A 24549-nucleotide genomic window follows, 5' to 3' on the forward strand; every position below is an offset into this window, starting at 1 on the left:
TTTTACACAAATCATTTCAAGAAACTCAAGAAGGTAGTCGTTCTTCCAACGCTTTCACTTTCTTTGCGCTGTCGTTCGACAATCTACAAACGCGAAAGATAAACATGCCTATGACCTTACGTAGAGGTTTTTTCCCATGAGGACAACAAGGGCCAAAGGTATTCAGTGAGAAATTACTGAGCTTGGCGAGAATGTCTCCCTCTCACCTGTCTTCGGTGGTCCGGAGTGGTGTCAAGGCACTTCATGCTGGTGGCGTGGCGGAAATTAGACTGGCAAGCAAGACATCCATGCAAGTCCCAGCTGGTACATGCACATGCACGGAATAACTAAAATGAATTTCGTAAGGTTCTACTGTCGTATGAATAACAACAAAGGCTGACATCTAGTTTCATCAGAGACTCTAGGACTAATATTGATACCCCGTTCTCCACTAGAAATACATACATATACCAAAGACTTTTCCCCCTTACCAGGGAGGTAGCCAAAAGACAAAGGCATAGAAACCACTCCCACCCATTCCATCCTCTACATACTCCACTCCCCTCTACCCTCTTCCCTCCCTCGTATCTTGGCATCTCTTGGATGACAGGTTATCCCTTCATCTTGCTGTTTAAGCAGAGTAGAGAGAGAGAGAGAGAAAGAGATAGGATCGTGTGGTGAGAGGTTGTGAATGGATATATGGATGATACGGCTCTGATGGAAGCCTCTGCTTTCACTCCATGCAGGTGTGAGTTGAGTGAATGCGGAAGGGGATGCCATAGGATAAAGCAACGTCGGTAAACCAGTTTCGCCTCTTAGGCAAATATACCATGTCTCGCTGCGACTACGTTTAACACACGTACTGTTATGGGTATAGACGACCCTTTATTTCTATGATGCTGGTATGGGAGGGATGGCAAGATTACGGCTCTGTATGTGTACTACATATGTGTCGTCTTGTGATGCGTGAACATTTTTTACAGCATTTTGTTTTCTGGACTGAGATCTAGTTACAGCACATACAGGATAAATGGATGAATCTTCTAGTGGAGCTTCATCAATAACTGGGTCATTAGTGACAATAGGGGAACTTACCTTACTACCTCCTAGGTCATTTGACAATAGCAGTTGAATGCCGACCACTGACATTTCATCAATTGCAACTACAACTACATCTCCTTTGACTATGTCAGTTTTTATGTACACTTTGTGAAGTGGGAGTTTTCTAATTCCTGCTACGGTGCCTATAATGACATCCTGATTCAAATAAGACTCAGAGGGATTTGGTAATGTGTCAGCCAACACAAGAGTTTGAATAGTCCCTGTATCTCTATGGACGGAGATGGGTTTTGACTCACTATTACGGAAATTAGTATAGTTTCTTTTGTCACAAAAGGAGCAAAACGAGGGTCTAGTACGGTTTTCAGCTGGTGTTTGATGTATATCGCTATTTTTCTTATTCTATGTCCACTTATTTTGTGTCTACTTTACTACTGTAAATAATAACCAATTTTAACAAAGAATTTCATTATCCTGCCTGAATTCTCTCTGCCTTGCCTTATATAGCCCAGGAATTGGTGATCAAGTTTCCTAGATGTCGATACGTACTGAATTAGGTAGTTCAGCTAATTCTAACCAATGGGAAAAAAGGAAATGTTTTCGCACAAAATTATGTAACGTTTTTTGAGCTTAGGATAGAGGGGAGTGGAGCATGTAGGGGATAGAATGGGTGGGAGTGGTTTCTATGCCTGTGTTTTTTTGGCTACCTTCCGTGTAAGGGGGAAGAAAGCCTTTGGCATATGTACATATGTATATATTGAGTATACTGTTGAGCTGATATAAGATTAATTTCCCTTCGCTTTTTAATTAAGAAAATCTGTCGATAAGCAATCTTGTTCAGGTGTTTTTCTTACGGCTAATATTACTTCTTTACCTGTTACTTTTCATACACCATTAACCCATTCAACTCCGATGACAAGATGTCTTGTCATTTGGTCAAATAAAACAAAAAATCATAAAACACCAAAATGTTTGATCAAACACCAGAAAAATATGACGTCAGTCCTCGCTTCGCTGCGAGCGAAGCGAGGACTAACGTCATATTTTTCTGGTGTTTGATCAAACATTTTGGTGTTTTATGATTTTTTGTTTTATTTGACCAAATGACAAGACATCTTGTCATCGGAGTTGAATGGGTTAATGTATATAACTGAATTCGCTGACCGAACTTATGGAATGAATCTTTTCGAAAAATTCCTCTACCATTTTTGCCATTATCTTAATTATTCTCTTAAAATCCATCTTTTTCTCCTTGAAGCTCATTTTCATCGAGAATTTTTAATAATTTTATTTTTCTGATTAGCTTCCTCAGGATAAACCAATTTTTTTTCCTCTCCTCTAATCTCTGTCTTTTATTGATAGTTGCATCCAGTTCAGCCCTCTCATTCTAATCTAGAGTCCCTCTTCTTTTCATTAGATCACCTGTTACTTTAGAGTATTGGCTTTCTCTATTATTTCCGTACTCCCTACTTTCTCCCCTAATTCCCTTATGATATTCAATGAATTACAAGTTACAGCTAAGATGTTGTATTATATTCTAGAACTCCAAATCTACTTTTGGTTTCCAACTATGAATATTTCTTATTATATCTCTCTTCTCAAAGTTAATTTTCTTACTGAAGACTTGTATAGCTTATCGCTTATCATTTTATGACCATCACCTTTATTTAAGTATAACAATGACATCTTTAAATTAGCGTTGTTCTATTTCATTATATGAATTCTATTTTGTTTGTGTTTCACATAGCTTCTCCAAGTTCATTTAAAAGCCTACGTTCTTTTGGGAAAAAATAATTCTTGTCGTTTGTATTTATCTGCAAAATCAAATAGCATCTCGCCTTTTATTTATTTATTTTTTTCATTTACTCTAATTTTTCTTAAATCATGATTCAACTGTTATATTTTTACTTTGCATTCTCAAAACATTATCAGACTGGATTAGTAGATCTCCTGTAACAAGAGACAAGCAGATTATTTAGTAGGATTGGTTAGTACATGCACAAGCCTCTACTAATTGCTCATTAAATTCAATAGCAACCAAGATTCCAGATTACACTATAAGCCACCTCCCCTGTACTATTAGAAGACTTTGCAATAAGACAATCTCGTTTTTTTTTCATAGTATTAGGAACGAGGTTAAGAAATACCTAGAAGTTTTGTATGCAAGACATTGTATACAAACAACACAGACTGGCAAGAAAAGAACTTAGAGAAGATGACGTTGTAGAGAGAAGACCCAACACCCGTAATGAGACTTGTTCCTGTAATTGATAGACTCATTAGTAGTTACACGGGTATTAAGTGAGTCAGATACTATAGATACAGTACATGTGAATAACCTAGACAAATTCAACTGCTCTCAAAAAGCAAGTAACTGCGACCAAAGCAAACACTTTTGCCCTATGCACTCGTGGAATTATATTACTTTTACTTTTAGAATCAAACCCAACTTTACATGATATTTGGCGAGATCAAAACCAAATAGCCACATTGAAAATAATACTACAAGGTTTTACTCTGAAAAGGCATATAGTTTTCGTTTCCTAATTCAGAACCTTTGATTTTTATGATGTCTCACAAGCTAGGCTTTTATGCTACACAAATGAGGCAAAAACTAACGTAACGTCGAAAATTATATTGGAATCACTCTTCCCGCCCGGCAAAACCCCTTGCGTGGATCAAATTGCCTCATGCTGCTTGCGTTACTCTAACTCTACTATATAATTATGAAAAACACCGACCCATGTCGCCTCTTCCGTACCAGAAGACTGTCCTTTATTTCGGATGCCGACAAGCTATTCTTCAATTAGATTCGTCCGCACATCCTCCCTAACGACAAGGTCACCATTCTCAATAGCACCTCATAAGAATTCTGTTCTGTAAGGAAAAAAATAGATGATTCCTACTTCGTCTTCCATCAAGAGGAATTCACATGCGTATATGAGAGCGGAGACATTGGTAGTTGTGTTGCTGTTGAGATGATGAGAACAGTGATGACGTCAAAACGTTTCCCAATATCAGCATACAACCAGCAACCAGTCATGTACATATACAGTATATATATATATATATCTATATATATATATATATATATATATGTATGTATGTATATATATACATATATATATATTTATACATACATATATATGCATATATACATATATATATATATATACATATATATGTATACATGTATGTATGTATGTATGTATGTATGTATGTATATATATACATATATATATATACAGTATATATATATATATATGTATATACATATATATATGTATGTATGTATATACATATATATATATATATACATATATATATATATATATATATGTATATATATATACATATATATATATATATATATATACATACAAGCCCCGGCTGCGCCGGAGGACTTGGACTACGGCGCACCTTCAAACAAAGGCTATAAAATAAACAACTGTAGATTATTCATCTCTTTTATTTTCGTCATTTTCGTCAGAATCACATTTACACTTTTTCTTCGGAGGAGTAGGTGGTGTAGTTTCTCCCTCTTCATCCCTGCTGTATCTCTTGACTGCGCGGATAACGTTGTCTTCGTTTTGCTTCGGCATTTTAGCGATGAGTTCTTGTATATTTTTGATTAATTTGGCTTGAGATTCTATGAGAAATTTGAATCTGTTTTTGTCAATAGTTTCAGAATCTGAATCATTAACGTTTTCGTTTTCATTTTCAAAGTCTGACAGAATCATTTTGATAGCGTCTTCTTCTGAAGTTTGATAAGCCTCCTTGGGTATTACTACTTTCCCGAGCTCTGGTTCCTCCTGTGCGAAGACTAAAGGTTCGTTTTCAGATGTTACCTGAGGCACGTCTTCGTCTGTACTGACAAACTCACTGCTGGAAACTTCTTTATACACGTTGTTAACAGCTTGTTTCATCTGGTAGTTACCATTTACTTTTTCCCAGCCAGTGTAAATTATGAGAGAATTCCAGTTGGTTACTCGCGAACATGCGACGTAAAGTTGTCCGTGCGCGAAACACTGAACAGAATCCAAGAGAAGACCACAACGTTCAAAAGTTTGTCCCTGAGACGTGTTGATTGTCATTGCGTAACTGAGTTTGACTGGGAATTGTTTGCGTTTGAAGTGAACAGGCGTGTCTTGTGCCTCTAACGTTATCCTAGGAATCAAAACCTGTTCTCCTGCGTAACTTCCACCTAAAATTTTGCCCACGATAATATTCTTTTGTAAGTTTGAAACAATTATTCTGGTACCATTGCACAGCTTTGGCGGACAAATATTTCGAATAACCATCAAAACACATCCTATCTTCACTTTCAGTTCATGGAGAGGAAGAGACGGACTCGTTAACGCGTTGAAAACTGACGTCTGAATCTCCATATCATTTTCGGAAGCAGTGTCTACACTATTATACACTATCTCTTGTTCCTACGGCAGCAGCTTTCCGCGCTCTAATCCCTTGTTTTTTCCTTCGGCCTCGGCCTCGGGGCGGAACCCCAACACGGGATCCCCAGCACGAAGAAGAACGCGAAGAAGAACGCGAGGAAGAAGAACGCGAAGAAGAACGCGAAGAAGAACACGAAGTAGAATGCGAAGAAGAACGCGAAGAAGAACGCGAGGAAGAAGAACGCGAGGAAGAAGAACGCGAGGAAGAAGAACGCGAAGAAGAACGCGAAGAAGAACACGAAGAAGAACGCGAAGAAGATTGCGAAGAAGAACGCGAAGAAGAAGAAGAAGAAAAACGCGAAAAAGAACGCGAGGAAGAAGAAGAAGAAGAAGAAGAAGAAAAAGAAGAAGAAGAAGAAGAAAAAGAAGAAGAAGAAGAAGAAAAAGAAGAAGAAGAAGAAGAAGAAGAACGCGAAGAAGAAGAAAAAGAAGAAGAAGAAGAAGAAGAAGAAGAAGAGGAAAAAGAAAAAGAGGAAGAAGAAGAAGAAGAAGAAGAAGAACGCGAAGAAGAAGAGGAAGAAGAAGAAGAATAGGAACGCGAAGAAGAGGAAGAAGAAGAACAAGAAGAAGAAGAATACCACCTGACCCCGACTTACCCAAGCGCTTTTTCAAGAATATTTTTAGGACAAAGTGTCACCATAATACCACCTGTCCCCGACTTCCACAGCGTTTTTTTTTATATATATATATATATATATATATATATATATATATATATATTTGTGTGTGTGTGTGTGTGTGTGTGTGTGTGTGTGTGTGTGTGTGTGTGTGTGTGTATATATACGTATACATATATATATATATATATATATATATATATATATACTGGGATGTAATGATAATGGAAGACATAATATCACGATAGGATGTATTGATAGTGGAGGACCAGATATCATGGTAGTGTATAATGTCAGTGGAGTTCAGAATATTGATTTTGGAAGGGATGGCAGACAGAATTCCAATGAACGACGGGATGCCGGTGTGGAGAGAGATGACGTAAGGGAGCAAGGTGTACATAAGCAGTCGGATGACGGCGAGCGACCAGATGTTCGTGATGGGGCAAATGTTCATGATGCATTGAATGTCAATGAAGGACCAAATACCAATATAGAGCAAGGTGTCAAGTCAATAGAGAACAAAATTATGATATAAGGCGTGATGTTGAAACTGAAAATGTGTCAAAAAGAAATAATCAAGATCTAAAAGTTAGTAAGAAGAAAATCTTTGGATTAGCAAAATCATATAGGAAAGACAAGAGTATGGTGCATAACATTAAGGATGACGAAGGTAATGTTATTGTAGAACCCAACAAGATAAATGAGAAATGGCAGAGTTATTTAAAAAACCTACTGAATGTGGGAGGTAAAGACATAGATGAAGATATAGAGAACGAAGAGGACGTTGAAGAGAGACAAGACCAAGATGATGAAATAACAAGAAATGAGCTACAAGAAGCCCTGAAGATGAAAAACGATAAAGCACCAGGATGTGATGCCTTACCGATCGAGCTGATAAAGGAGGGAAGTGATGCCCTAAAAGAGAAGATATCGACAATATCAAACAAGGCCTGGAGAGAAGAAACTATTCCACAAAGTTGAGGCAAGACCATTATACTACCGGTATATAAAGGTAAACTTTATGAAAGAATCCTAGAAAAGAGAGCAAGAACAATGATAGAGCCGAAACTAGGAGAAGAACAGTTTGGATATAGAAAAGATAGAAGAACATCTGACACCATTTTTATTTTAAGAATGGTCATGGAAAAATGCTGGGAGTATAAAAAAAAAAAATTATTGTGCTTTTATAGACTTGGCAAAAACATTTGACTCCATTCCAAGAAACAAATTATGGAAATGTTTAGTGGAGGAGTATAAAATGACAAGCAAACTGCAGAAAGCCATAGAGAGTACATATAAGCCATGTTCGTGTCTTGTTAGAACTGGTTATGAGAAAGATGAATGGTTTGATATAACAACAGGAGTGAAACAAGGTAGTGTTTTGTCCCCATTATTATTCATAGCATATATGGATAGCATGATCAAAAAGTATAAAAAGAGAATAAGAGATCAAGAAGGGGCTGGAGATATACTAGTGTATGCAGATGACATTGCCTACTGGAGTAACGACATATTACAGTTAGAAAGAGCTCTAAATTGTTGGAAAAGATACTTTGATGAGGCGGGACTAAGCATTAATATTCAGAAGACTGAAATACTAACCATCACAAAAGAAAATCATGACATTGCAGAAATAATTATTGAAAATGAAAATGTTAAAGAAACACATTGTGTTAAGTAATCTGGGAAGTGTATTTACAAAAGATGGATGCAAGAATAGAGAAGAGATAACTGAAAGAATATCAAAGTACAGTAGAGGTGTCTGTGCCTTGTACCCTATCCTAAAAGATATAAATGTACCTACGGAGGCAAAGAAAACTATTTTTGAATCAGTTTTGGTACCGATTTTAATGTATGCTGCTAAAAAGCGGGACATTAACATCGAGAGACTGGAGCAGAATTTAGTCGGCAGAAATGAAAACGTTGAGAGCAATAGTAATTAAAACCAAGAGAGATCGAATGAAATAAGAGAAATGATTGGAGTAAAATCAACTAGAAGCAAAATAGAAAAGGTACAACTAAGGTGGCTTGGGCACGTGGAAAGAATGGATGAAAAGAGAATTGCAAAGAAAAGATGGAACTGGAGACCAGAAGGTAGCAGATCTAGAGGTAGACCGAATAAAAGATGGAAAGATGGAGTTGAAGAAATCCTAGAGGCAAATGGATTAGGAAAAATAGAGGATTTGAGAGAAGAAGGAAGCTTTGGGAGGACAATCTGGATAAGTGTGCTGGCCCGACTGACAGGCTGAAAGCCTACCTGGGAGCAGAATTAAGAAGTAATATTTTTCTTCGTATATCATATTAAATAACATGACCAAATTTGGTTTGGTATAGGGATACAAATATGGCAAATTCTAAATAAATCATAATCAACAGCCAATACCTCCAAACGCTGACCAGGTTCACTAACCAACTACATAAACTACAAAACAGTTACTACACACCCAGAGCTCACAATTGAGGATGTTCCAATGTATATTGACCTGAGACTGACTTGAAGAAAGATATGTTAGATGCAGAAACATAAAAAAATATATATATACAATTATTACAGGACGTCACGGAGGCGTCATGATATATGTCAGAAATGATATGACATTAAAGTTCTCATAACGCACTTACGTGATCAGGCAGAATCGGTTGCTCCCCACCAAATGCCCTTATATAGGTTAATTATAAGCTGCTATCATCTGTCACAAAATGATCTCGTAAACTTCACGTAAATAACAAATTCAACCCAACAAGGAGGGTCTGTCACAGGAGTTACGAGAGAAGAACACGCACTTACAAAGACTACTGCTTAACACTACGAACAAGCTCTTCTTGGCACAAATGTTAACAAAGCAGAACCGTCCAGAAGACAAATTTTGTTTATTCTTCGTCAATAACGAATAAATCATTATTCCTGGACAGACTTCATTGAAATTTGACATTTATATCTCAAAGGATAAAAGAACTCTGCTGATTATATTGTCGTAGATGTATTTACAGTAACACAAACTATAAGTAACACTGGCTTATACTCCAGATAGCTTTACACAAAGCTAAGGTAAAAAGAACATCTATACGTCTAATATTCTTGGCAGTTTTTCGCAATAAAAATCGTGTAATTAACAGAACATTTAAAAAACATTAACTATGAACAAGCAAAAATAAAATTACGTAATAGGCCAATCAAGGTCACAAAAAATCACAACTGAGAGTAAACCAACTAATATTTACAACCGACAACATGCGTGTGTCACGACTCATCTACCAAACAGGTCTACAACAGTGGACCAACACTTCATAGCTGGAAATACAACCACACAGAAAAGGTAACCACTCGGGTCACGCTGGAGAGGCCTCTCAGCAGCGTGAATGATCACGCAACACATGAGATCAACCTTTCTTGGGGAAGTGCGAGTCACTACAAGACATTTGAAATAAGCCTTTCGCGAGAAAGATGAAACTACCTCCTCCCTCCTGCATGGGTCACCACGTAACGTCCATGTTCACGTGTAGGGCTTCTCTATATTATGGGTCGTCATGTGTCGCTTGAGATCATTCTTTCGCGGTGAAGCCGCACCTCACAGGTCACACTTGAAATGCTTCTCTCCACTGTGGGTCATCATGTGTCGTTTGGGGTTACTCTTCCTTGAAAAAGCAGCATCACAAAGATTACCTTTGAAAGGCTTCTCTCCATTGTGGGTCATCATGTGTCGTTTGATATCCTTTCGTGAAAAAGCCGCACCACACAGGTCCACTTGAAAGGTATGGGTCATCACAGTATGGGTCATCACAGGTTGTTTGAGAGCAGCCTTTCGTGAGAATTCTGCATCACACAAGTCACCATTGAAAGGCTTCTCTCCAGTGTGGGTTACCACGTGTTGTTTGAGAAAGCTGCATCACACAGGTCACATTGGAGAAGCTTCTCTCCAGTGTGGGTCATGACGTGTCGTGTCAGATGATGACCCTTTCGTGAGAAAGCTGCATCACACAGGTCACATTGGAAAGGCTTCTAACCAATGTGGGTCACCACATGTAGTTTGAGATTACTCCTTTTTTAAGAAAACTATATCACACAGGTCCCACTGGAAAGGCTTTTCTCTAGTGTGGGTCATCATGTGTCGTTTGAGGCCACGTTTTTCAGAGAAAGTTGCATCGCACAGGTCACATTGGTACATAAGAACATAAGAATGAAGGAGACTGAAAGAGACCCTAAGGCAGCTCCATATCCATCACCACCTGTCATCCCCATCCATGAAGTTGTCTAACTGTTTCTTAAAACAAATGATAGTTTCAGCCCCCACTACATGGTTACTAATTCTATCCCATTCGTTGATCACCCTATCAGTAAATCAATTCTTGCCTATTTCCTTCTTAAATCTAAATTTGTCCAGTTTAACTCCATTACTACGAGTCCTGCTCTGTTGTTTTAATATGATGACCTTGTTTGCATCACCCTTGTTAAAACCTTTGATCCACTTGAACACCTCTATCAGATCAACCCACTCTGCGTCTTTCCAGAGAGTGTAAGTTAAGGTGCCTAAGCCTCTCTTCGTAATCATTCTTCTATTTCCTGATTCTAGTGAATTGATGTCCATTCTATAGGACGGAGACCAAAACTGTACCACGTAGTCAAGGATGGGTCTAACTATAGCTAGATAGAGTTTGATAATTACCTCTACACTTCTATTCGTTACCGTCCTAGAAATGAAACCTAATGCTCTGTTAGCTTTATTCCTGGCTCTAATGCACTGTTTCCTGGTTTTAAGGTCCGGACTCACTAGAACTCCCAAGTCTCTCTCGCACTCAGTTTTCTCTAAAAGCTTGTTATTGTGATTGCAATGTAAATTATATTCTTTAAATTGTATTGTATTATCGAAATATACTTGTGCTATAGACTTCCTTGTGATTTCATTGCCATTGGTGGTAGCGGTGGGATTCGAACCCACGCCTCCGAAGAGACTGGTGACGCCAACATTTCGCGCCAAAAATATGCTGTATGACATTTATGCTTCTGTTAATGACAAACTTGTTATTTCCAAGGCTGACATATTAAAACACCAACATGTCCGTGCTAAGCCTGTAAACATCGTTGTTGGGGATCATGTCTTTAGGAGCATGCCTGACCGCCAATCCAAATTAAATTGTAAATTCACAGGTCCCTTTTTGGTAACTGAACAGCTCCATCCCAATAAAATCAGGGTTTTTGACCCATCTACGGGACTTAGTGAGGTTTTGCATTCTGACAGGCTTAAAAAGACGCAGGTGCCCATATCTGCATTTACCCGACCTCCCACAACACTCAATGTTCCCATTGTATTACCCAATGCTTGCCACTCGTATCATCTACGTTCACGAAGTCCTAGGCCTTGATGGTCGAGTGAGCCTCTTGTATGTATTTGTATTGTGAAATTTTTGTACCCCCTAGCCCTTACTATTGTAAGTTATGTAATTTCTTGGGCGCAGACCCAATTCGGTTTGGCGTACCTGCGGTGGGGGATGTAATCTTTGTTTATATTTACAAACTCTGTTATTTTTCTGCCAATGGTATTTTGCTTTTCCCATTTGTCCTATGTCTATTGTGTAGTTCATATATATGTTGTATTGTTTCACTGTTTCATGTCCCGGACGTCCGGCAATTGCTCTATTTGTCTTTTTTTTTTTAACTGGCGCCAGTTCTTTTGTGTATTATTGTATATATTTCTTGTACTTCTACCCAGTTCTTTTGTGTATTATTGTATATATTTCTTGTACTTCTACCCAGTTCTTTTGTGTATTATTGTATATGTATAATTATTGTATATATTACTTGTACTTCTACCCAGTTCTTTTGTGTATTCATTTATGTATATGTTTGTGTAATGTTTTGGGTGTGCTTTTAAAATCCATATGTCCCACACTTCTGTCTGCCACTTGTGCATGTGGTTTGTGTGTGGCTTGTCCTTGTATTTGAATTCTTTTTGCCTCGGTCATTTTTTTTTCTTGGTTGTTCGGTGTGGGCACCGAGTGGCGCGGGCCGAGCGATGTGTTAGCAATGTAAATTATATTCTTTAAATTTTATTGTGTGTGTTTTGTTTATATAGTGTGACATTGTATTTATTATTTTTAGCAAGTGCTGTGAGCGCTTGGCTTGCATATTTTTGGCGCGAAATGTTGGTGTCACCAGTTTCCTTATGGTGTTGACGACAGCCGCACGCATTTAAATTTTTGGGTTTGTGACTTTGTGTATCGAAATATACTTGTGCTATAGACTTCCTTGTGATTTCATTGCCACCCAGAACATTATTTAAGCTGTATCTATTTTCGGGGTTGTGTAGCCCTACGTTTAACACTCTACACTTAGAGATATTGAAGTTCATTTGCCATTTTGCCATTTCACCGACCATGTGAACAATTTGTTAAGATCATCCTGCAGAATATCTGCGTCGTCTCCTGACCTAATTAGGCGTCCTATTTGATTGTCGTCCATAAACTTACTAACATTACTATTCATCCCATCGTCTAAGTCGTTTATGTACATGATGTACAAGGGACCCAAAACCGAGCCATGGGGAACCCCACTAGTAACATTGCCCCACCTGGATCTTACTCAATTTATGGTGACCCGCTGTTTTCTGTTACTGATCCAAGCTCTAATCCATTCTAACACTTTTCCTCCTATACCATGGACTTTGATTTTATTTAGTAGTCTTTAGTGTGGCACCTTGTCGAACGTTTTGCTAAAGTCAAGGTAAATAACATCGAAATTATCATTGTTATCTGACGCCTTATATACTTTAGTGTAAAAGGATAGAAGATTAGTCACGCATGACTTACCCTTGGAGAAACCATGCTCTGTGTCACGGGTTAAATTATGCCTCTCGAGGTGTTCTCTGAGTCTATTTACTGTTACTGATACAATCATTTTTCCTATAACCGATGTCAAACTGATTGACCTTTAGTTGCATATAGACGATTTATCTTCCTTCTTAAACACAAGAACGACGTTTGCCTGCCCCCCAAGCATGAGGCACAAACCAGCGTCTACCGATTTATTAAATATTTAAGTTAACTGGTCGCAAATTTCAAATTTACACTTCTCAAGCACTCTCGGGAAAATTTCGTCTGAACCCGGGGATTTTGTAGCTTTAAGTCTTTCAATCTGCTTGACTACTTCTACTTTACTAATACTGATATTAGATCATCTACTTTCTTCATCCCCACTGAAAATTGGATCACAGTCGGGTACCTTATCTAACCTCTCATTAGTAAACACTGAGAGAAAATATTTATTAAACTCCTCACTCTTTTTTTCCTCCGATTCTATCATGATATTTTCATCGTTTTTAATTGGGCCTATTCTTTCTTTTTGTTCTGTAGAGATGAAAGAAACCATTTGGGTTGGATCTTGCTTGACTGGCAACCTTAATTTCATAGTTACGTTTCGCTGTACGTGTATTCTTTTTACCCAGCTTTGCCATTTCGTTATATCTTGATCTAAGGTGTGCTTCCCCGTTTTTTATTTTTACGTAAAGTCCTCTTTTCATTCCGATCTCATGTTTCAGTCTGTCCGTCATCCATTTGAGAGTATTACTATTCTTCCATATTGATTTCAGGGGGATAAATGTATTTTGTGCATTAATAATTAAATCAGTTAGATTACTATACATTTCATCCAAATCGCTGACCTGGCTGTTGACCTCCCGCCCCCATGTGACCTAACCCAAGGTATGCATATTATCCTCCGTGAACCGACCCCTGGCCATGACCTGACCCATGGTCATCATGTGTCGTTTGAGACCACCTTTTTCAGAGAAAGCTGCATCGCACAGGTCACATTGGAAAGTCCCATATCCAATGTGGGTCATCGTGTTTTTGTGCGAGACCACGGAATTGTTATTATTCCGGCTCTGCCTCCTCCTCCTCCGCCCAGCACCGCACGACCATTTCCGGCCACTAAGGGCCCTTCTCGGTGAATAGTGAAAAGGATCTTGGCATAATCATCAGTAGCGATCTCAAATCATCTAACCAGTGTATTTCAGCCTCTGAGAAAGCAAATAAGATTGAAGGACTGCAAGATCTTTTGACTTCAAAAGTCCATATCTTATCAACAAGCTATATAAATCGTTAGTTCATCCTTATTTGGAATATTCTGTTTCCGTATGGTCACCGAATCTCATTAAAGACATTGACATATTCGAAAAAGTACAAGGGCGAGCCACAAAACCTATTCCAAAAATAAAAAATAAATCATACAAAAATCAATTAAAACATTTGCATCTGTTTCCCCTAAAAAAAACATAGACTCGGTGACTTGATACAGATCTTTAAGTTTCCAAGGAGAATTGACAACATCGTGACAAAAATTTCACACTGAATAAAAATCCAAAAATAAATGGTCTCAAACTCTCAAGAAATAGATTTAATTTGGAAGTGGGTAGAAACTTCACCAACTGTGTAGTTAATGAATGGAATAAACTTCCTGCAGAGTTCAGTTCGAAACTTTGAGATTCGCTTAGATAAACACCTAAGCAAGATGCTGTAATGCCTGTCATTTATATTATTTATTATCTGTCTATGCTTATTATTTATTAGTTATGTCAGTTATTTTCTATTTACCTATTTGTTATTTAATTTTGTCTATTTTATTATCATTTATATATTTTATTTATTTATTTACTGTTATTCTATTTATTTATTTTTGCATCCGACCTAGGTATTGAGCAAAAGGTCTGTCGGCATGCTCCTCCTTTCTAATTCTTTGTAATGAGGTAGAAACAATGATTACTCTCCACCAGATGTACATGTGTGAATTAATTATAGCTATCATCCCTCACAAAATGATCTTGTAAACTTCACGAAAACAACAAATTAAACACAAGAACAAACACATACAAAGGATACTGCTTGACACCATGAACAAGCTCTTCTTTGCACAAATGACAAAACAAAACCGTTCAACAAACTGGATTTATTCGTTGTCAACAATGAACAATTCATCATATGACATCTAATATTCTTGTAAATACTTCACTGAAATGTGATAGTAGTCTCTCAAATGATAAAATAAACACTGCTGAGTATATTATCGTAGATATATTTACAGCAACACAAATTACAAGTTACATGGGCAAATATTAAAAAAAGAAATACATAATAGTAAAGAGAACTGCATCCTTCATATGTAGATATCTATATCCACCACTTACACCACTCTAAAGATTGCGATTTTTCTTTTTTGTAATTACAAAAACATTTGTGCACTTAATGGAACACTTAGGAATCTTTGGTTATGAAAAAGCAAAATTGCAATTACCCAATCGAACCGAAGGTCACTCAAATAACTACACAACTGAGATTAAAAAACTAACATTTACTCGTACAGCTGACAGTATGCGTGTGTGATGACTCATCTAGCAAACATTAGATCAATACTTAATAGATGAAAATACCATCATACAGGAATATTAAACCACTCAGGTCACATTGGAGAGGCCTCTCACCAGTCAATCATCACACATTGTATGAGATTAACCTTTCGTGAAGAAGTATGAGTCACTACGTGACATTTGAAATAAATCCTTCGTGAGAAAGCGAAAAAGGCTCCTTTCCTGTATGGGTCACCATGTGATGTCTAAGTTTACTTTTATTCTTAGATGGCTGCATCAAACATTTCACACTTCAAAGGCTTCTCTCAAGTGTTTGCCATGATGTCTTGTTTGAGATGACTCTTTTGTGAAAAAAGTTGCATCACATATGTCACATTTGAAAGGCTTCTCTCAAGTGTGGTTCACTATATGTCGTTTGAGACTACTCTTTTGTGAGAAAGCTTTATCACACAGTTCACATTTGAAAGGCTTCTCTCCAGTATGGGTCACCATGTGTTGTTTGAGACCTTTCTTTAGTGAGAAAGCTTTATCACACAGGTCACACTTGAAAGGCTTCTCTCCAGTGTGGGTCACCATGTGTTGTTTGAGAGTACTCTTATATGAGAAAGCTTTATCACACAGTTCACATTTGAAAGGCTTCTCTCCAGTGTGGGTCATCATGTGTTGGTTGAGATTACTCTTATGTGAGAAAGCTTTATCACACAGTTCACATTTGAAAGGCTTCTCTCCGGTGTGGAAAACCATGTGTTGTTTGAGATTACCCTTACGTGAGAAAGCTTTATCACATAGTTCACACTTGAAAGGCTTCTCTCCAGTGTGGTTCAGTATGTGTAGTTTCAGATTTCTCTTGCGTGAGAAAGCTGCATCACACAGGTCACACTTGAAAGGATTTTCTCCAGTGTGGGTCACCACGTGATTTTTTAGATTACCCTTTTGTGAGAAAGTTTTATCACACAGTTCACATTTGAAAGGCTTCTCTCCAGTATGGGTCACCATGTGTTGTTTGAGGCTGCATTTTTGTGAGAAAGCTTTATCACACATGACACACTTGAAAGGCTTCTCTCCAGTATGGGTCATCATGTGTTGTTTGAGACCACCTTTTGCAGAGAAAGCTGTATCACACATGTCACACTTGAAAGGCTTCTCCCCAGTGTGGTTCACTATGTGTAGTTTGAGAGTGCTCTTATGTGAGAAAGCTTTATCACACAGTTCACACTTGAAAGGCTTTTCTCCAGTGTGGGCCACCATGTGATATTTTAGATTATGCTGTTGTGAGAAAGCTTTATCACACAGTTCACATTTGAAAGGCTTTTCTCCAGTGTGGGTCATCATGTGTTTTCTGAGATTACCCTTTTCTGAGAAAGCTTTATCACACAGCTCACATTTGAAAGGCTTCTCTCCAGTATGGGTAAGTATGTGTTGTTTGAGACTGCTCTTTTGTGAGAAAGTTGCATCACACAGGTTACATTTGAAAGACTTTTCTCCAGTGTGGGTCACCATGTGTCGTTTGAGCCCATTTTTTAATGAGAAAGCTGCCTCACACAGGTCACATTGAAATGGCTTCTCTCCCGTGTGGGTCGTCACGTGTCGTTTGAGACCACCCTTTTGTGAGAAAGCCGCATCACACAGGTCACATTGGAAAGACTTCTCTCTAGTGTGGGTCATTATGTCTCGTCTGAGATAACCATTTTTTTTAGAAAACTGCATAGCAAAGGTCACATTGGAAAGGCTTTTCTCCAGTGTGGGACATCAAGTGTAGTTTGAGATGATTATTATGTGAAAAAGCAACGTCATAAAGGTCACATTAGAAAATTTTCTCTCCATTGTGGGTCATATCGTGATATCAACATGACTCATTAGATAGGTGTGCCAAAGACGCCACACCAAATATGATGACAATACGAGATCTTCAAGTACCTTTTCCAAGTAAATTTTCAAATTCAACCTCGACCTGAAATAATATAGTGGCGCATTAACCAAAATGCAGTAAGGGGAGGGGACAAATACATGTAAAAGATTATATTTTGAAGAAAGAAATGGAAAGTTGAACAAATACGTAAAAATGGATTTCTGCAGAAAAAAAAGACTGGGTCAGTATAAATTAATCATAAAATAATATGGCAAAAAAAAAAAAAAAAAAGTGAATAGACACTGCAGAGATATAAAGACACAAAAACAGGATATCTGTGTATAATGAAGGATTTCTAGAACATTCTTATGTAAAATATATTGTTTGCTAATAATGTAGGAGTATCAAAAAGTATGCAAATACATTGATGCATTAACCAAAGTGCAGTAAATTAACAAACAATTCGTATCAAAGAAGCTTAAAGGAAGAAAAAATAAAAACAAAATAGGAGTGAATAATACAAAAAAAGGAGTGTAGAAACTGGAAAAATAAACTGGTAAATTGAAAATTAATTACAAAGAGAAAGAAGAGAAGGCCCATCAATATATATATAGATACATACATACATACACACCAATACCCACATATGTATATATATATATATATATATATATATATATATATGTGTGTGTGTGTGTGTGTGTGTGTGTGTGTGTGTGTGTGTATTTACCTAGTTGTATTTACCTAGTTGTATTTTACGGGAAGGGGAGCTATGCTCGTGGGGTCCTGTCTTCATATCTCATTTTATCTAAACTATTTTTTAATTCATGTATTGTTTTTGCACACACCACTTTCTCATCTAACTTGTTCCAACTGTCTATTACTCTGTGAGGAAAGCTGTTCTTTTTCAAATCTCTTCTATATCTGTCTTTTTTTATTTTCTTTCCGTGTCCTCTAGTATTTCTGTCATCCCATTTTATCAGATTCTCTCTGTCAGTAATTTCTATGCCTTTCATGATTCTGTAAATAGCTATCAAATCTCCTCTCTCTCTTCTTTGCTCTAGTGTCTGTAGTTCAAGTTTTTCTAGTCTCTCTTCATATGATAGTTTTGAGAGTGTTGGTGCCAATTTTGTAATTGCTCTTTGTATTCTTTCAAGTTTTTTTATACATTTTTTTGTACTTGGTGACCATATCGTTGCTGCATATTCCAATCTTGGTCTTATCAGGGTGATTAGGATTTTCTTCACCATTTCTTCATCCAGGTATGTAAATGCAACTTTGATTGTTCTTATTAGATTATAAGTTTCTCCAAAAATCTTATTTATATGTTTCTCAGGTGACATATTATTCATAACAATGACTCCCAGGTCCTTCTCATTTTCTACTTTTTTTATTCCTTCTTCTCCCAATTTATATGCTCCTGTTATTCTGTTTTTGCTTTTTCCAAATTCCATTATACTACACTTTTTTGTATTGAATTCCATCTCCCACTTCCTACTCCATTCTTGTACTTTATTTAGATCTCTCTGTAGTGATTCACAATCTTCTTCAGTTTTCACTCTTTTCAGTAGTTTTGCATCATCTGCAAAGAAGCTCATATAGCTTTCTATTCCTTCATCCATATCATTAATATATATAGCAAACATTATTGGGGCCAGAACTGTTCCCTGCGGAACACCGCTTATTACTTCATCCCATTTTGAGTGCTGGTTTCTTATCACTACTCTCATTTTTCTTTCTTGCAAAAAGTCCTCCATCCAATTTAGTAGTTTGCCCTGTATTCCTCCTTCAGTTTCTAATTTCTTAAGCAACTTCTTATGTGGTACTTTGTCAAAAGCTTTCTTTAGATCTAAAAATGCACAGTCCGCCCATCCATCTCTTTCTTGTATTATATCTATTAGCCTTGAATAGAAACATATTAAATTGGTGACGCATGATCGTCCTTGTCTGAATCCAAATTGCCTTGGATTTAACACTTTGTTTTTTCTAAATATTTTACCCATCTACTTTTGATAATTCTTTCACAAATTTTTGCTATTGTACTTGTTAGAGAGACTGGTCTATAGTTTGTAGGTTCTTCTTTATTTCCTCCTTTGTATATTGGTACTATATTTGCTTTTTTCCAATCTTCTGGAACTTTTCCTTCTTTCAAGGAACTATTTAGTATGCTATGTATTTTGTCTGCCAGTCCATTCCTGCATTCTTTCAGTATCCAGTTTGCTATTTCATCTGGTCCATGCGATTTTCTGACATCAAGATTACTCAAGTGTGTTAATATTTCATTCTTTGTTACTTCTATTTCTTCCATAGGGGGGACTTTCTCTTTCCATTCGTTCTCTTCAGGTTGTATGTTCTCCCTTGTAAACACTGATTTAAAATGTTTGTTCATAATTTCCGCCATTTCCATTTCCTCAGTGTATTCAACTCCCTCCTGTCTTAATTTCTCCAAGTCTTGTTTGTTTTTCAGTTTATTGTTTACAAATCTGTAGAATAGTTTCGGTTGATCTTTACACTTTTCTATGATATCTTTTTCATATTTTCTCTTTTCCTCTTTGCACATTTGTACATATTCATTTCTATAACAGGTATATATTTTCCATTTTTCAGGTCTTCTGTCTTTTTTCGATCTGGTCCAGGCTTTGTCTCTTTTGTCTTTTAACTCCCTACAGCTTTTGTTGTACCAGCATTTTACATATTCTTTTTCTTGTTTTTGTCTTGGGACATACTTTTCCACTCCTTTTTTGTAAATTTTTGTTAAAATATTCCATTTTTCTTCTACTGTTGTTTCTTCTTTGTATATTTCTTCCCAGTTTTCCTTTTGAAAGAATTCTCTTATTTTATCAAAGTTTGTTTTTTCATACATCATTCTTCCTTTTCTGTATTGTTCATTTCTTTTCATATATTTTTCTTCATTAAGTTCCAGTTCAATCAATATGTGGTCACTTTTACTTATTGGTGTTTTATATTCAATTTTGTCCACTATTCTAGGTTCGGATGTAATTACTAGGTCTAGTTTCGATGGCTCTTCTTCATTTCTATACCTAGTGTTCTCCTGTATCCATTGTGTCATTGTATGGTCAGTAACCATTTCGAGTAGAGCGTTTCCCCATGAGCCGTCTCCATCCTTTACTGTCATTTCTTCCCAGCAGATTTCTTTGCAATTAAAGTCGCCCATCATAACTATTCTTCCTCCCTCTTCCATTATCTTGTTTAATGTTATCTTTGTGTCCTCTAACATACTTTTATGTTCACTCTCTTCCCATGAGGCTGTTTTTGGGGGCACATAATTTATCACAAACTTTCTGTTCTTCTTATCTCTGTCTTCTACTTCCATCATTATCATCTCTACTGTATTCTTTCCATATGTGACACCCTTCACGTTTATATCCTTCTTAGTCAGGAACATAACTCCACCCCCTTCCTTTTTCACTCTGTTTCTAATCCAATAATTATATGCATCATGTCCTACACTGTTGGGTGGTAGTGGACCTTTTAATTTTGTTTCTACAATTCCCATTATGTCTGGTTCTTTTTCTTTCAAATAATCACTCAGTTCATCCAATCCTGTTATTAATCCATCTATATTTGTGTAAGACACTCTTAGTTTTCTGCCACTTCCATCGTGTTCTCTGTTTCCCTTTAGTTTTTCTCTTGTATGTCGACTTTCTTTAGTTTCATATTCACTACTCTCCAATAGAATCTCTTTTTCTGACTCCGTTCTTATCTCGTTTTTTTCTTTTGCTTCAAGTCTTTTCTGTTTTTCTTCCTCTCTTTCCTCTGTATTCATTTCCCTTTTTATCCATACCTTTTTATGTTGTTCACTTGTTGCTAGTTTCCCTGTTTTGGATAAGATATTCTCAGCCGTAGTTTGTGACCTGAATTTAATCTTGATTGGTCTGGTCTTGTCTGTACTATATTTCCCTAGCCTGAATTTCTCTTCGATTTGTTTCATTATTTCTGGTTCATCTTCCTGAACTAATTCTAGTAAATTTCTTACTTTTTCATTTTCCTCTTTGATTCTTGTGGTTCTATCTGGGTTATATTTCTCTTCCATTCCTAATATAATTATACATTTCTTTTTGTCTGCTAAGTCTCTTACTATATTCTCCTTCTGTCTCATCACTTTAATAACTGAGTTTTCAGTTTGTTCATTCATTTGCTGTCTGATTATGTCAGTGAATGCAACTTTGCTATTTTCTTGAATATTTTTCCAACCCTCCTTGTTCTCCTTATTATTCTCCTTTAAGACTTTATTCTCATCTTTTACTTCTTTTAACTGTTTTTTAATTCTTCAATTTCCTTAGTTAAGTTTTTGTTCGCCTTCTCTAGTTCTTCCAATTTTTCAACTCTTCGTATAATATTGTCAACATGACCGAACCTACGCTCCAAGTCCTCGATCATCTTATCGACCTTCTCTTCTAGTCTTGTCAGTCGGGGGGGGGGGGGGGGGGTTTTTTCCCCCCCCCCCACCCTCTTTAAATCCCTGGAAAATATTCTCATCACTTTCTACTTTATTGCTCTTATCTATACTTCTAATCTTTACATTTTTATTAGACATTTCATCGTCGTCGGGGGGCCTTTTGTTTACCTTTCGCCTGTCTGCCTGGGCCAAGTCTACTCCTTCGTCATTTCCTTCCATTTCCCTCAGTAATCCCTCCCCCTTTCCTCTTTCCCTACTCTCCTACTACTCCACGAGCAATTTCCCCCCCACCCTGTAAATACAATAGGCACTTCTCTTTGCGTTGGGATCCACAAAACTTCAATTTTCTTCAGAACGTCTTCTAAGCCGTCCATTCGTTGAAGTGTGTGTGTGTGTGTGTGTGTGTGTGTGTGTGTGTGTGTGTGTGTGTGTGTGTGTGTATGTATATATATATAATGGAATAGCACAGATAACTGGAAATAAGAAATCTTGGTAAAAAGTTTGCACAGGTGAACAACTACCCAATAATGAAGGATGTCAGAAATCAATTTGTGATTCTTACTAATCCTTTATTGGATTCTACACTAAATCACTTGGATTCCATAGTCAGGGATCACCTTCACACACAGAAAATGAATAGATTTAGGCAGAAATAGCACCAGAAGCCCATGAATAAAACTTATTTTTTATGTCTATCATCTTAAGAGTGACAGATGAAAATAATCTAGTCAACTGAACCTTACCTATAACTAGGTTAGGTTAGACTCACCCTACCCCCACACAGTTCTATGAACTACAAAAACAAGGTGAATGGTGGGAGTAGCTTGTTATGGTTATCCATCTAAGTCAGTCATTTAAATGAATTGCGTTTTTTCTTGAAAATCTATGCCCCCGTAAACCAGGAGGAGCCACCACAACTGGCGCCACTGGAGACTGATGGGTACCACCTCCCCCCCTGAGACCAGGGTACAGCTGCTAATAATATAGACATCGTATGGTCAATAGACCGTGTATATCAACTGTCCGAAACCGCCTGAAAATTTTGAGCCCCCCACACCACAATAAATAAATAAATAAACAAAAATAAATGAATAAATAAATCGATAATGAAGAATGTAAACAAATAGAGAGATCAAGAAAACGAGTGTCGTATATCATTTTTAAACTAAAGAGGGGCGTTATTATCTATTTGTGGTGATGTTGTATTAACAAGGAATTCCATGGAAACTCCTTTTAAAAAAAATCGCGTGTTACTGGGACAGAGCCGAAAAATAATTTCTGCCAATCAATGAATACAAGTACCTGTACACGCTTGACCGTTGGATATAATGATGCTTGCTTATTACCTGTAAGACTTTGCTGTCCTTGAAAAATCGATGGTACTTCTTGACTCCGTATATATCCTACAAACCACAAAGATTTTTGCAAATCCTTACATAAATCTTTCAAACATCGCCTTACGGTGTTTACTTATGGCCAGACAAACCCAAATGTACAATTTTATATAGAAAACTCAGATTCATGGTTTGTTAAGGGGAGACCTTTAATTAACGCCTCATGAACATGATTTTTTTTGTCATATTTTCCAAACTGAATTTAAGTAATCTGGTTATACTGAATTTAAAAAATATATATAATAATTTTGATCAATCAGCTCAGATTATTGAATGACACTGATTTTTTTTTAAACAATGTTTTCATTCGAAAAGCGTTTTTTTATTATTATTTAGTATCAAAGTCATGTTATAATAACAAAACTAAATGTTTTGATGTTAATTTTGATAAAATAAAAAACATGCAAGAATATACATTAATGTGAAAGAAAATATTTTTTCCATTATTTTCTCGTATTTTTCACTAGGCAAGTCACGTTTTATACACCAACAGTAATCTACTAACATGTTTATGTCCCGTCGTCCCTGATACCTTTCTTCCATAGTGCGATTGTCGTGGTGGAACCTTTCACCTTGTTCTTCGCTGTAGTCTCCACAGTTATCAGGAATATAATCCGGGTGCGATCTTAGAAAATGCATTTTACTGGCATGCGGGCTCCCGGACATTTGACCGACGGACATATGGCTGAAAATGGAGTAAACGTGCCTACATGTATGTCACACTCGTTATCGTACTGTTAATTATAATGTCAGTAACTTTATTGAATTGGGTAACTACCATTCTCAGCTCAAACATTCTGAGCCAGCCAAGCCCAAACGAAACCAACGTTATCAGTTACTTGCCTCGACACTGATACAGTCGCTGGTCATTGAATTAGTTTCATCGTCAGATGATAAAATTTTGTGAGGGTTTCTTGGCTACTTTGAAGCAACGTGGATTGGTGTTATTCGCCGTGGAAGACGACGAAGGCCATTATTTGATCCCTAGAATGGTAACCCTCTATTTCCCAAACCTGAAAGGTAACCCCGGGAGAACTTCTCCCGGGAAATTAAAATTTGAAATAAAACACTTAAGGTGGACATTTTTTAATTTTGAAAAAATACAACTAAAATACAACTCCTGCTCTCTTATTGAAATAATTATTTGAAATAAAACACTTATGGTGGAAATATTTTTATTTTGAAAACAAAGAAAATACAACTCTCACTCTGTTATTGAACAAAGTTCAAATGAAATCATCCTATGCATCATATTTAAGAAAATAATAATAAAATGGGGACTTTTTCTTGAAAAACTTAATGAGGGCACTGTTACAATTACTTTTATTATTTTCATTGTTATTATTAATGTTGTCATCATCATTAGTCTCCTCATGTTCTCTCGGTCAAGGAACATCTCCCGTGCACGGACGTCGTCGAGC

The 24549-nt window shown here is 36.9% G+C and overlaps 1 protein-coding gene across 1 annotated transcript; it reads right to left on the bottom strand.

The window, feature by feature from the left end:
* Positions 1-15304: 15304 nt before the first annotated feature.
* On the bottom strand, positions 15305-23217 carry LOC143030535 (uncharacterized). Its single transcript, XM_076193683.1, has 2 exons — positions 23081-23217; positions 15305-17416 (listed from the first exon to the last, which is right to left on the bottom strand). The coding sequence occupies exon 2, from the start codon at positions 17170-17172 to the stop codon at positions 15856-15858; it is 1317 nt and encodes a 438-aa protein (XP_076049798.1). The 5' UTR covers positions 17173-17416; positions 23081-23217; the 3' UTR covers positions 15305-15855.
* Between the last annotated feature and the right edge of the window lie 1332 nt (positions 23218-24549).

This window comes from Oratosquilla oratoria, chromosome 12 (assembly GCF_046742065.1).
Source record: "Oratosquilla oratoria isolate Oo_2021 chromosome 12, ASM4674206v1, whole genome shotgun sequence".
Taxonomy (NCBI): Eukaryota; Metazoa; Arthropoda; class Malacostraca; order Stomatopoda; family Squillidae; genus Oratosquilla; species Oratosquilla oratoria.